Source organism: Lissotriton helveticus, chromosome 6 (genome assembly GCF_964261635.1).
Source record: "Lissotriton helveticus chromosome 6, aLisHel1.1, whole genome shotgun sequence".
NCBI classification, from domain to species: Eukaryota; Metazoa; Chordata; class Amphibia; order Caudata; family Salamandridae; genus Lissotriton; species Lissotriton helveticus.
The window spans coordinates 468,236,861-468,252,277 of NC_136067.1; the positions used below are offsets into that span (position 1 = coordinate 468,236,861).

Here is a 15,417-nt window from a genome sequence, read left to right on the forward strand (position 1 = left end):
CTGCCAAGCAAGCACTAAACAAAGAGAGAAGGAGATCCACTCAGCAGGAACTCCACCGTCTCCGAAGTAAAGGACCAGTGTGCATTTAAGACCCTCTGCACACTAAACAAGCCATCAAATGGCGCAGGACCTAAGTCTCTACAAGAAAATGTAAAACTCTGTAGGCCAGCATGAAAGCTGAGATCATCCGACGCCTGCCTGGTATATGCACCTCCTTTTAAAAAGATACGATAGGGAAGCAAAGCCTTCCAGGTCAGAGCTGCTTAAGTATGGAACAACATGCTACTCTCTCCAAGAACTGATACAAACCTGTTAAGTTTCAGGAAAAGCAAAGGACAGGTGTAGCTAAGTAGTCGTAGATGTAATCTCTTAATAGAAGATCGTTGTGCTTTATAAATGTTTAATAATACAAATAATGGGTGGCTATTAAAGAAAGCTTCCACAAGAGACATTGGTTGCGCTTCTTTCTGGTCCTCTCATCACACATACAAGATTCACTGCCTTCAAACAGCTGAATGTTTTTTTGTTCATTTGTTTTTCTGTGGATGTGTGTGCTTGTTTGTTTTTCTGCAGATTTTAGTGCTTATGTAATATCCTCAATTCAAAGAAAATATTTGAATTAACACAATTGTTTGACTAATGGTTTTAGATTTCTTTTTTTTGGTGTGCCTCTATAATCATTTGAATGAACTAATGAGTCACTCTGTTTCTGCTTCGGTATTATCACATGGTGTAACAACTACACAAAGGAGATAAATAAGGAGGTAATGACTTGGTTACTTATCAATAATCTTCATTACTCAAAGTCCAGATCTTGCTAACTATAGTACTGAACGCTCTCTAACATTTTTGCCATTCTTTGGGGTCCCATTCATGGCCCTTTCCTACAATGAATAGTGAATAACACAGGAAGTGGTAGGGTCATTTCTATTTGGGTAATTATGGGAGAGAGTAGTGCCTTTGTTTTGATTGGGCTAGCTAAACATTGTTTGTGGGACATAATTTCTCACAGTGTAATGAATGTGAGGAGGAAACATAATGAAGATCACTGGTACTTCACTGGGCTATTCACTTATATAGATTGTATTCTGGATACATCTATTTTGTGCAGGGACATCATTGTTTTTACAACACTAAAGTAATAACATTTTACACTATATTTAGAATTCAATTAAAATTCAGTTTTCACAAAATACAAACCATGAAGTAAACTAACTTTCAAGCATACTTTAGATAAAGGCAACATTTCACTCCTCCCTGAATGAGGTATTTTTCCTTCCATAATTATATGCCTTGACTTTTACTGTATATATTTCCTTTGACTCAAAGCATTTTATTCAGTCCATAGTTTCCAATTGCAAATATCTCTGCAGTAACATGTACAGTCACTCGAAAACATTTGAGAGCTAGCTAATGCTACAGAGAAAGTGGAGTATAATTTTTAAGTATGACATGAGCAAAAACCATGTAAAAAAGTGCACATAAACATAGAACCTCGTTTAGAGTTTGGTAGACTGGATACTCCTTCACAAATAGGGCAGCTATCTTGTCTACTGTAGAGCATGATAGCCTATGGCTTGAAATGCAATGGATGGGATATCCACTACGTTTTCTATTGAAGCAAACTATAAACAAGGCCAGAAGTTGCTTAAAATTAGAAAATAACATGTCAAATTCCACTACGGAATTATTTGTCCATATTTCCTTTAAATCCAGATATTTTGGCCTACATTACGATGTTCACTCTTGGTGCCTCTGTTTTTCATTGTAATGCATTCAATTGTTTTGATTTTTAAGGATTCATATGTGTTATAAGGTTCATGAATTTCACAATTAGCAAGGAGGAAAAATCAGAGCTCACACATTAGGGAAGATCCATGTCTAAATTACAACTATATTAAAAGCACAGGCTGATCGGTAACAAATAATATTTGAAAAAGAACATACTTTTACAAACTGGTGCCTTGCCAGTCCATTTCATGTCAGCTTTGCATGTTCGATGTTCTGAACCCCCCGCAAGGAAAAATCCTGGTTGACAGGAATACATCAGCGTGTAACCTAGGGTTGGCAAATCTATCGATCTCACATCCGCATGGGTGGGTGTCTCTGGTTGTCTGCATGCATGAGCTGTAGACGTGTCAGAAAAAGAAAACAAAAGATTAAATGTATCAAGGTTTAATATTCTTTTCAGAAAAATTATAAGAAATTCAAACAATCCTTTGAAAATAATATACATATATCACAAGGAAACTCAAAAACGATAGAGCCTCCTCGTGAGTTGAGTTATGTATAGTATGATTGATGTTCGTGTGGTTTGTGGTGTCAAATTGTTTTTGCAAATCTTCTGTATTGTTCTTTCTTTGGGGTTTCTCTGTTGGGAATTCTGTACAGCAAAGTTTTTTATATAAATGAATTTACATATATTTAAAAAAACGAGACTTTTTGATACAATAATAAAACATAATTATAAATTGTTGCTTTGTGGGACAATGTGGCTGTTTCTCATCTAGGATCTATTACCTATGCACTAATTAATGGTCAGCGAGAGGGCGAGGTTTCCATGTTTGTTTCTGATGCCAAAAGCGTATGCAGATGACATAGTGATGATAGACCATTTAAATTCAATTAAGACTTACAGTGGTCCATATGTCATAGGCCAAAATTTACCTTGAAAGAACAATGATTTCATTATATAAGAAAGGTGACATGATATATCCAGTTTTTTCATACAGGTTGTGCCTTTATGATGTCAACTATAGGTTTTGTGTCAGGGTTCTCTAGCCATGGGTGAATTAAAGAGTGAGAAATCAAGCAGGGTTTACTGAATGTGTGGGAACTGTAGCACAATGAATGATGCAGTAGCTTTTCATGAGCAAACTATGTGTTTCAAATTACATTTCTATTGGTTATGAACTTTTTTCAATTGGCAATAGCTATTCAGCTTAATGTACATAAAGCTTTGTATTAAGCCCTTTTTAAAGCCTGAAAGATCTTATGTAGCTATCGTTAATTTATTGAGTACCAAGAATTAGACAAGGTTGTAATTTTAACTCAGAAAGCAGGTATTACAGGTGTTTTCCTGTGGAAAGGCGGGTTTACCAAGGTCATACCCAGGATCCTCTATTTTTTTAATATGGATATTAATTCTAGATTGCGTCGCTTTTGACAGCTCTTAACAGCCTTGCAAAAAAGAGTTGTATGCGTTTTGGAATGGGGACTCGGTCTGATTATAAGTTAAGGCATTATTTATTTCCCCTTATAAATAACGATACGATGGGCTAAGTTATTTATCGGGTGTAATAAATAACACACATTAAGAGTTCATGGGGAATAACATGTGGATTTTGGTGTTTAGCACAGCAAAATCCACATTATATGACAAATACCATATGTTTTTCCCTGCTAATTTATGGCACGTTTGACCTACCAAAATGCAATGTTTTTGGATGCGTCAACTACCATAATTCGGACCAATGCATAAACAGGAGTTTAAGCATGGGCCCAAATGTTATGAACAACTTGTAATCAGGCCATCAGCATCTCAATAAACTCACCCTGATTTGCTAAAATAAGTCTCAGTGAAAATATGCTCAACCCCCTCAGTTGAAGCCATTGATTTTGGTGCAAAAAGTTCTGAGCTGGACAGCCCTGGTTTTCTTAACCAGTTTCAGTGCACTCTCCCTGTACAATGTCACCTGGAGTTAAAACATTTTTTTACTGAGGTTTACTTTTCTCCAGTTGCTGGTAATGTCCTTCTGCAACTCTCAAGTCATCAGGACTGGCATAAAAGCATTAGGTCTGTATCTTGCACAGTAAAGTCCAGTACAGTCAGCATCGTGAGCTGGGCTCTCTTGGAACCAGTAGTTCTACTTCTTTTTTGTCTCTTGTCATGAATCTAGAGTTATTTTGCTTTTTGTGCTAGCAAACAGCTGGTCAGCACCTGGGAATGGATAGTACCAGATCATGTCAGATTTTGTGAGAAAATGCCCCCTTTTGCATGGTCACCTCCATTTATTTCTAAATTGTATTGCTGTTGTTAGGACTCTGCACAGTGATGCACTACTGTCCAGTACCCAATGTATGTGTTCTGACCTGTAAAAGATGTAGAAATTGGCTAATCCCTGAATGGGATATTGAACTCTCATATAAAGCCATATTTTATGGTGTAGAAACTGCACTTATGGCATGGAAGGTTAATGTCACCTATGGGCTGCAGCACTCATTGCACCATCTACTAATGTGAGAAGGAAACATGGTTTCAGGTCCACTAGTGTAGCCTGACCACTGCAGTTTAAACCTGCAGCCTAGCCTGTCAAAACAACACATTTGGCAGGGACGAAATGTTCCTTTCAAATATTTATAAGTCACCTAAATATAGGCATTGTAGCCCCAAGGTAGGGTGCATGGCAATCAAAAATGGGACATTTAATGTTACCTTAGACCCAGAAGTGATAGGCCCTTACAAACTATTTTTACTGTTGGAGTCTTTGTGGAATGTTTATTGCGCTACCTTGGGTTTGGGAGCAGCTGGAACAATAGTTCTACCACTATTTTTAATATTTAGTAGAATCCCAATTCAATGGTGCAGTTGGATTTTTAATAAGTGTTTAAGAAAGTTATCTTCTCTCTGCCTGAAGCTTCTGGAGGCTAATTTGTTTGGGCTCTACAGCAGCTGACCTGCCAGTGTTTTGGCTTAATGAGGTGTGAAAATTGCTCCCAGATATGGGAAAATGCCCTGGGTGTGGGGAATAACTTTTCTTCTCCTTTCAGGAAAGCATTTGTGTTGCACTCAGGAGCTTTATTAACTTAAAAGGGGACTTGCCTTCTCGCTAGTAAATTCAAGGTGGCACTAGAAGATAGCAACACTTTGTTCCCCCATCAAGGCTGGCAGCAATCTCAATAAGATGGGAGCTAACCCAATAATTAGTTTTGAGTGATCACACCTTTGGGTGGGCACACAGACTAAGTGCAAGGGAGGTAGGGACCACCATTTGGATTTAGAAGTAAGCTACACTGTGGGATTCTTTAAAGTGGGACAGACAGGAACTGTTGCAAAAGTGGACAGTTTTGAATGAAATAAATAAACTCTTTATTGTATAAAAATTTTAAAATATTCATCACAATAATAAAATATAAATCGCAATGATATAAATCTTCAAAATAACTACAATTCATTTACACTTCCTTAAAACGATGATAAACAAAGCCAAAAAATGTTGTTAACTTTTCAATAAATTGACAAATTTTTGCAACAGCCTTCTTAACAGTCATTAAAATTAAAGCATTCTTCAAATATTTCTTCCTCAAATCTAATAGAGCAGGAGACAAACATTAATTGCTCAACCAAATCCTCCTTAGAATTACAAAAACAACAAGCCTTTAAGGGTAAACCCCTAATGTTCCAGAACATCTCACATTAAGTTATCGGTATCAACATAACACGGGATCGCAAATATTTTAGTTTGCATCCTGGGTCTAGCTTACAATCTAAGTATTCTTAGAATACGACTCCATTATGTAATGAACATGTCTATATTTCTGTAGTGTTGACAAGTCAGCGGCCCTAGCATTTCTGTAATGATTTTGCCTGATTAGCCCCTTCCGCTGCAAATAAATAAATTCTGAAAATGACAGTAGACTGTTTTCCACAATTACTTTATTTACAGATGCCAAGATTAACCCAAGAAACAGCTCTTGGTAATGTGTTACCTCATTATAAAGAAAAAATCTCAATCACTCTTTGTTTGCGATCGCACAATTACAATAAAAGTTTAACATTGCTGAATAACATCATACAGTTAATGAAATCAGAGATAGTTCAAGTTTCAATTTACAATGTGAAATTGATAAAAAAAGATTCAATAAATATCTAAGTTCTTATATATACATTTTGTCCAAGTGATTGATGGATTTTTCAGGGAGCACATTTGCTCCGTGCAGTAAAGTAGAAACTATTTTAATTACAAACACCTTTAAAGATTGACAAATCACGTATGCTCAATGAGCTTTTATCAATCTTTACACTGATAGTGATACCATATGGGCTTTGTTTTCAGGTTGGAGAGATGAATTGGCCATCCTAAGTAATTATCAAACATAAGGCCCTAAGAGTTATGCATTGAAACTTCTTACAGGAGGTACTCAACAATTTGATTGTTCATTGTGGTTCTGAACTTTGCCAAAGTGCATGACTTTTGTTTTACTGAGATTGAGTTGTAGGTTACTTTCAATATTATTTTTTTGTAAATTCCATAACTGTGATTGCAGTCCTGATGAGGTTAATGAGAATAGAATTATATCATAGGCATATGCCAAGTTACATATTGGTTGATCTTCTAACTTAGCTGTTAATGCCTCAGTGAGATTTAAATATTTTGATAAGTATGTAATATACAATGAGAAACAAAGCAGCGCCAAAATTCAGCCCTGCTTAATTCCATTAGCTGTTGATTTTTTGGGAGACATTATATTTTTTGTCAACTTGAACTAGAGCTAGGGGTTATCATGCAGGGATATTAAAAAATAAAGAATGGTGGGATTAATGCTATTTTTGGACAATTTCTCCCAGAGTTTTTTCTGATTGACTGTTGACGGTGAAAAATAGCAAATATAGCATGCATATAAATTGAGAAAAAAATGTCCCTAATATTTTAGTGCAGTGTTATTATCAACAGTGAAACATCCCTGCCTAAATCAAGATTACATCATAGGGATTAAATGAGAATCAGAGGCCCATCACAATTTGTGGAGAGTTTTCATAAAACTTCCAACAGTGCGATGAGATGAAAATTGCTTGGGTTTTGCTTTAAATCTTTTTTGTGCAGCAGGTGTAGAATAGCCTTGTTCAATGTGACTGGTACATTTCCTGATTCCAAGACCTTTTTAAATACTTTATAAAGTAGCTCACCCCAAAGCAGAAGATCAGCTGTGATCACGTTGATGGGTATCCCACCAGGACCCGTGACTTTCATAGGGCGAGATTATTTTATTAGCACCATTATTTCCTCTTTGGAAATCCAAAGGTCGATGTTATGATAACATGGTAATTTGACGAAAGTGGTGCAACAACAAGCACAGAGATTATCCACATACACTTTCCATTCCTCATTACTTATGTAGAAGTTATTCACTGGTTGTATGGAATCGAAAACCCAACCGACCTAAATCCAAAATATTCTTGTATTATGGATTTTTCATAGAGTGGTGCAGTTTCTTAGAAGTCGCATCCTGAGACCTTTTCCAGATTTTATTGCCTTCATGTCGATAACATTTTCTTTCTCTTTCCGTCAGCGTCTCTCAATATAATTCTCTATTTCTTTAGGAATCCCTTGTCATAGGCACCCAGGTCCTGGGTAGAATGACCCATATAAGGAACCAGGCCCTCCTACCCACGGGGCTCCATTGGGTTGTTCACTCCCGGTGTTGGTGAACCACTTCTTGATAATGGATGGAAGGTTATAGGGGACTCAGTGCAGTGCCATAATAAAACTGCACATGAAAGTGGTATGCTTTGCATTGTATGATTGTGCCTACCTTTGTATGTGGTGTGACAGTACTGAATGCACTGCATAAAACACCTGCATAACGAAGCAGCGTTATGACAGTAATAATAACGCTGTATGCTGCAACCTCCCCCAGGCACTGCAACCACGCGTAGGGGTGAGGCGGCATTATGAGGTAATAACGTTGCGCGACAATACAAAAGACTAAAGGACCATGTCCCATCATGCCCAGGTTCACGGCAAAGTAACAGTCCGGCGTCGGCGGCTGGAGGGTACATAAACCACTCCCAATGACCACGCCCTTGCTAGGCAATCCGCCTATTGGAGGAGGCAGTTCGTTCTGCCATCTGGATTGGAGCTCCTGCCGGAAGCAAGCCACAAACTGAACTCTGCCATTGAGGGACATCTTCCAGTTTTCAGAGCTCCTGTTGTCCGTCTTGATCCTGTGTCTTCGGCAGCAGTCCTAATCTATGGGGAGGCTCCCCACCAGCTAAGTTAGCATCACTGAGGCCTCGCGCACATGACTAATTGTACTAACATTGTACTGTATTAAGTGTGCTGAGCATTGCAGTCCTATGTGATTGACTCATTGTTATCAGGTGCTATTAATGTCGGAGTCGCTACAGTGGTAGCGTATATTATTTCCAGACCTACTAACATTAGATAAGTCTAACTGCAGCTCTTAGCAAGCATAAAGAGAACTTTCAATAGAGGGCGTAAGGCACTGATCTCTACGAACTTAAAATCTACTGCATTTGCTTTGATCATACCTTCTAAAGACATGCAGCTTGTACCATAGAAGTGTCCGTAAAACCTCAACAAGAGCATTGTGAGTGTGAGTCTACCCTGCACCTTTATTCCTGTATGCTTGGTGACCAAGCGTTCGAGGGGGCTGAGCGTGCTGTTAATCTATTTGTCCTTCTCCCCGTACAGAAAATGGATGTTCTCTGGGTTCAGTCCCTACCCACATCTGCACCAGGACAACCAGTGGTTTCCTCGATACCCGTGTCAATCCTGAAGGTGATAAGCAGTTATTTCTCCCTTTCGTTTACAAGCCCAGCACCCTTTTTGCAGGGTCTTACTATAATGCTTTTATCTTTACATGGTGATCTATGTGTAACAGTTTGTGTACTGACTCCAATCACTGGATATGATGTTATTTCTTATGATTAACAACACTCATTCATTTACAAAGTGATCTATGGGCAAACTGTGTGTACTGGCTTCAGTACACTGAAGGTGATATTAGATTTGCATAATTGATACCACTCATTTATTTACAAAGTGGTGTGTTTATGACATGTGTATATAGGAACATTTCTTTTATTTGCACACATTTTATTCTTATGACAGTTGCCTAGTTGGCAGAGGGATTCATATGGCTCTTGACCTTTGTACTGTGATGACAATTGCCTAGTGGCAATGTCACTAGGCAATTGTATTTTGTGGTCTAATGTGTCTTATGTATAATACAAAGGACATTTTTATATAATCTTGTGTGGAGTCTCTTTTTTGTGGTGTGCCTAGTGTGTCACTGGTGTGCATGTTTTGCACAAATGATTTGCACATTACCTCTGGGATAAGCCTGACTGCTTTACCAAGCTACCAAGGGGGGGAGTAGGGGTTATCTTGTGTGTGGAATTCCCTTACCGTGACTAGATTAGTGGGCTCTGCCTGACTTAGGTGCATACCCAGCCAACCAGAAACCCCATTTCTAAGACATCGTTTATATTTTACTTCTTTGCTTTCTGTGTAAAGTGTGCTTTGTAACATGAAGTGGCCAAGTCACATGTTGTTAGTAATAGACAGGAATACCACAGCTGGGAAGACTTGGTTTGTTCCTTTACAAGTTTGTTCTGATCAATGCTCTTTGGATCTCACATTATAAATGCTGTATCAATAAGGCAATTCTCCTTATATTCCTATTTATTGTACTGTCATTAGGGTGATGAAAATAGCACAAACTAAACTCTAATATGAGAGATCAATTTCTGAGCATGCATGCTTTTGTATGGAAAAAGTTAGAAATGCCCACTTAAAATGCAAAGCAACCATTTTTGCTAGGTAAATAACATGATGTATTTCAATGGCTGCCATCTTGTTCGGGGGAACATAATATTCTGGTCACACCCATCAGGAGACTGAAGAAGACAATAACATGGATTCTTAAAATCTCAAAGTGTAGCAAGTCACTGGTTGCACAAAACTGGCATGAGAAGAGAGCAGAGTGCCACACCTGCCTTCAGCCTAGCAGTGAAAGACCACAGCAGAGTCAGCATGCTATCAGCGCTGCTACCCACCAAACATTGGGAAGGCTACTTTCTATGCTGACAGGACATGCCTATGCCCTACCTTTCACTGCACTAAGAGAACAAAGGTAAGCGCAACCAAACTGCATCTGCAGCATGAACTGTGTCATCCATGGTGCAGTAGCTACACACATCTACATCAGTGTTGTAGCAGTGGCAGAGTTCCCTGTCCTACCTCTGGTATGCAACCCTTAATGTTGAAATTAGATTTACAAATGTATTATTTGTGGATGCCTAACTCCATTATGAGATTGTGGAGGAGTTCCATAACCAATGATGAAGCAAGGGTCGAGGCATGCACATAGCTGACATGGTTTAAAATGAGACACTGCCCAAGCTAGTTTTGTTCTTTTAATTATATGGTAGAATGCAGAGCTACGTTTGGTTTCCTTTATTTAACTGTTGCTCTGCAATGAATGTGCATTAAGGCAGATAATGATTGACTGATTTATCAGCAGTGAAAAAGCTTGTCTTCTTACAAAAAAATTGAGAACCATTTAATGTTTTCTGCTCAAAAAGCTGATTTTCTTTCTTATTTTGCGGTCAACATTTGTTAGACCTGGCATCATTGGCCTGGGTTTCCCCTGCATTTTTGCCTTTGCCTTTGCCTTCTCTATTTTTGCTGTGTGTTGGAGTTCGTTTTGCTGGTCTAGATGCTTTGGGCTCTTGGCCACTGCTGTTCAGTGCCAAAGTGCAAGTGTTCCCTTTGTAAATTATTGTTGTGGATTAGTGATTCCATAATTGGCATATTTGATGTACAGTGCACTGTGTGTGCCCAGGGCCTCTAAATCAAAATGCTGCTAGTAGGAAAGCAGCAGTGATTGTGCCACCCACACAAGCAGCCTTGCAACAAGATCTCAGGCCTGCCATGGCGGTGCCTGTGTGCAGTCTAGCACTGCCTTGTCGAACTGGCAAGTGTGCCTACTTGCCAGGCCCTAACCTTCCTTTCTCTTACATGTTAGTCCCCCCTAAGGTAGTCCCAAGTTACCCCTGTGGGCAGGGTGCTGTGTATGTGGAAGGTAGGACATGACCTGATGTGTGAAATACTGCCAATTTTGTTTTTCCACTATCTGTCCCCATGGGATAGAAATGGGGAGTTTGCTTATAACATCTTATAAGCATAACTGTCCATGGGATCAAGATGGGAAAATACAGTTTGATATGTTTGAACTCAGCATGATAATATGCATCCTTTAGTAAGGGTGATTATTACATTCTGAGTTTGAAAATACAACTTTCAGAAAGTAGGTATTTTCTTGCCGAGCCATTCAGTGTGCTTCTGCTGGGGTTGTCTATTGACAATCTGGCTTTGGAGTGACAGGTCCTTGGGATGTGCATTCTGTTCAGACAGCAACTTGGGGGGTTTGTGGCGTGTCCTGCCTTTCCTGGGTGAGTCAGGGCTGGTCTGAATAGATCTGTGCTGCATTCAGAGTAGGGGTAACAGATTGTTTCACACCTGAATGTGCCTGGTCTGCCAAGGACAATGCTGTCACCACCACTTGCCAGGAAGCTGCACCAGAGAGGACAGAACTGGATTTGACTGGAAACATCTCTTCTCTGCCACCAGAGAACAAAGGATTTGGCTGTATAAATATTGGGGCCCAAAACTTTAGACTACTTCTGGAAATCAAGAGGAACCTCTGCCAAGGAGAAGAGCTGGAAGAAACTGGAGGAGAAGTACTGCCCCTTTGCTGTATGCAGTCAGGGGTTGGCCTGCAGTGGCTGTTTCTGCCAAGGAGAGGAAATGTGTTTTTAACCTGCTTACAAACTTTCTACAAGGGATTGAAGTGGAGCTTGACCCCTGTTCAAGATGTCTCAGGAACAGCAGAGACCTCACCATCCTTCTGGGCACCGTCTCTGGTTCCACTGGTTCCAATCTCAGCAGAAGAAAAGAGCAGCCGACTCCGTCACCGAGTCTGTTGCAGACTCCGTGTCCTGAAGGCAAAACCTCACTTTGCAACACAACCCTGGTCTCACCAACTCCATCAACAAGCCAATGCTTGCACTACGTCAGGTGAGCACCACACTCTGCACTGCCTTGCTACACGCTGCGCAGAAATCACAGACTCCGTCACTGCCCGACTCAAACATCTGCCAGCTATGTCGCCACATTGCGACCTGCCAGCACTGCATCGAGCATACATCTCACCCTAAAATGCAAGCCTTGGTCTCACCGACTCTGTCAAAGAGCAGCTGCCTGCACCGAGCTGTGAGGACACTGAACTCTGCAATGCTTCCATCTCACATCGCAACCGTGACGGTTGCACCTACCGACTCGCATCAGCACGTTGGCCGCAACAAGAAAGGTTCTATCTCTCAGTCTGTTGCCACTTTAACTGACCCGTACCGACGTGGTTGGCTGGAATTGTTAGACTCTGTCAAGTGTAGTATCGCGATAGCCCCAAACGGAGCTACCGGGTTGGAGGAACTGTGTTTTCACGTTATTCCTGCAATTTAAAGGTTATTTTGCACAGTAACTATTTTTACAGTATTGTATGTTGGATTTTTGTCGTTTTTGGTCTTGTTGGTTTAGATAAAGTTTTGTCTATTATTCTAAACTGATGTGGTGTACATTTGTAGTGTTTTCACTGTGTTACTGTATGCATGCACAAATGCTTTACACACTGCCTCTGAGATAGGCCTGTCTGCTCATGCCAAGCTACCAAGGGGGTGAGCGGGAAGAAGGGTCCTTATTTGGACAAAGGTGAACACAATTGCCAACTAGAGACCCTCATTTTCAACACAACTGAACTGAAAATATTACAGTAAAGCATTGACATATTTCAGTAGTGGTGTAAACTGACCTATCATAACGATTTGAAAGAAAAATACCGTTTTTAAACCTTTCCATTTATTACAGAAAATGTATACTGGTATCGTGTGCTATGGTCTAATATTATCATCCTGACGTTCAGAGGAAATAATAACAAAACAATACTAATTTCAGCCTCGTAACTTAGTACTAAGTAACTGTAACACATAGTAGGCATTTTAGGACAACACTATACTGCTCTCAGGATTGTATGCTACAGTTTTATAAGACATCACAGTAGGCTAATGTAGCTGCTCGTTTTACAATTTAGTAACTTGTCATCAACATGATTCAATCATGGCATAGATGAATTCCCAGTTTACCCATCTGAAAAGAATAAGTGAAGTACATTATATTTGGAAATATTAATACATTATTGAAAATTGTCTTGAAACAATTGGGCAGTCTTGATCAGCTAAATACTTAATGTGTTATTGTTTCCTTCAAATAAAGGATAATTTTTTACAGTGAACATCTCCATGATACCAGTAGAGTGCAATTGCAACTAAGGGCCTCATTAAGATGTTGGTCGGAAAGCATTCCGACCGACTCAGCGAACCTGCCAACCGACTGATTACGATGGTTCTGAACACCATTCGGTTAGACTTCCATTGACTTCAATGGGAGCTTGTGTTCCGACTGACAACACAGGCTTCCATTGAAGAAAGGGGTGGTTGCTGAAAACCTTGTACCCTGTGGCGGGCCCCATGGTGTCTGCCACACTGTGCATGGTTGCAAAGAGTTGTCCCGTAGGTACCCCACGGGCCCCAACTGGAGGGCCCTGGATGAAGCGGGGCCTGGTACATGCCCCCAAAGTCAGTTTCCAACAGCCGTTCCGTGTCAGACAAACCGATTAGAAAGGCTGCCAGAATCCGACATCAAAAGACGTCGGTCAGAAACGTGGTCCATAGAGCTGTATTAATTGGCTCCCACCGACTCGGAGTCTCCGAATGCCGGTCGGAACCGAGTGGGACAGTCCGAAAGGTTACGTTCCATTGTATCATTCAGTCAGAAATGTTGCAGAGACTGTTGAAAACATGGGTTAAAACTCAGGTTAGGAAAAGCTGAAAGCCTTTCGATGCCTTTCATACCGACATCGTAATGAGGCCCTAAATAATAATATCTTGCAGTCTCAGAAAATGGCCTGTTCCCAGAGAAATGTAATTAACAAATAATTGCACTGACTTCCAAAAATCTGTCAGGATAGCAGACATCAATGCTGCAACATAGATTCCAATAATGAATGTCTGGCTATGTGCAAAAAAGATTTTTCAGATATTTGTATGAATCAATGATATCAGGAATAGATTCAATCATACTGTCTCAGGCTGTGTAATACTTAGTAGCTACTAATTCACAACAATTTATAAATATGAAGTATACAGTGTTAGTTCCTCCGCTAAGGTGGAGGAGTGTCGGTCCCACTGAGCAGGTCAAAGATGGAACAATTCAAATGATAATAACTCATTGTTATTTTGTTAACTTTTAGTTTCCCCCTTGCTCAGCTGGGTAGGGGTGAGGCTGCTCTGTTTACAGAGCAGGGCAGGGGAGGGATAGTTTGCCCACTCCAAGGGGCCGATTATGATAGAGGATTTTCCGCCTCCTCCGGGCCGGCGGAAGCCACTGCCGGGCCGGAGGAGGCGGAAAATCCTCTGCGGAGTCACCAAAGACCCACCGCCGCATTACGATGGCTGGTGGGTCTTGGATTCTGTCCGCTGCTTTTCCGCCGCGGTCGGATTACAACCGCGGCGGAAAAGCTCTCCTTTGGCTGGCAGTGTCTATCAGACACCGCCAGCCAAATTAGGAAGCATTAGTAAACATGCTTTTCCGCGGCGGGTTTTCCGCCGTGGAAAAGCATGTGTACTTTTGCTTTTGGGGGCCCGTTGCGGGCCCCCAGGGCGTAGGAGGGTGGGGGGTTCACATGGGGGGTACCTATGGTACCCCCCAGCATTTACATGCACAAAGCGGCAGGCACCGCGCGGTGCCTGCCGCTTTGTGCATGTAAATGTTACACAAGCACTTTTAACATTGCGGCGGGTGCTGCTTGAAGCAGCACCCGCCGCAATGTTAAATATCCAGGATGTGACCGCCAGGGTGGCGGTCACATCCTGATTTGCATGGAGGGACCTCGGCAGTCCATGCGGACGGTCCCTCCACCTCTGGGATGGCGGACGGACGCAAGTCCGTCCGCCATCCTAATCGGCCCCCAAGTGTGCAGGAGGCTTTGGCCAGGTGTCTCGTGCCGTTCAAACCATCTTTCGCACCTTGCATCTCGCATTACAGCCTACTTGGAGAACCTGCCCAGCCTCCAATTCTCTGGCTGAGCGCCGATCCACGGTGCTTTGACCAATCACAACGCTGTATTGCAGCACTGTGATTGGCTATTGGGAGACTGGGAGACAGGTAAGTGGTTTTTTTCTTCATTCCCTCCCCGAGGGCCCTGCTACTTGCCCCCTTACTGTCGGTAAAAAACAGCCACCACTGGAAATATGATATTTGCAGTAGCGGTTGCTACTGACCCGGGTTGTTTGGGCAGGTGAGTGGTGGAACAAGGGCGAGAGGAAAATTTTTAAAAAGTAGTTACCCCTTTACCACCAATCCCCGCCTCCTCTTTCTCCATCCTTTTCTCGCACACAACCTCACAGAATCCCCTGACCAATTACAACGCTGCCTTAGTAGAGTTGTAATTGGTCTGAGCACCGTGGTTTGGTGCTCAGACAGAGGCTGGCAGGCTGTGCATGTTCTCCACGAAAGCTGTAATACAGCCTGCCTGCATGGAGAACATGCAGAGTGC

The 15,417-nt window shown here is 41.2% G+C and overlaps 1 protein-coding gene across 1 annotated transcript in view; it reads right to left on the bottom strand.

Moving 5' to 3' along the window:
* The window catches only part of CSMD1 (CUB and Sushi multiple domains 1), a 4,503,734-nt gene that overhangs the window by 105,493 nt on the left and 4,382,824 nt on the right, over nt 1-15,417 (bottom strand). The window contains exon 64 of the mRNA XM_078647516.1: nt 1,948-2,127. Within this exon, the coding sequence (XP_078503642.1) occupies nt 1,948-2,127 (180 nt within the window). The remainder of the gene's footprint in view (nt 1-1,947; nt 2,128-15,417) is intronic.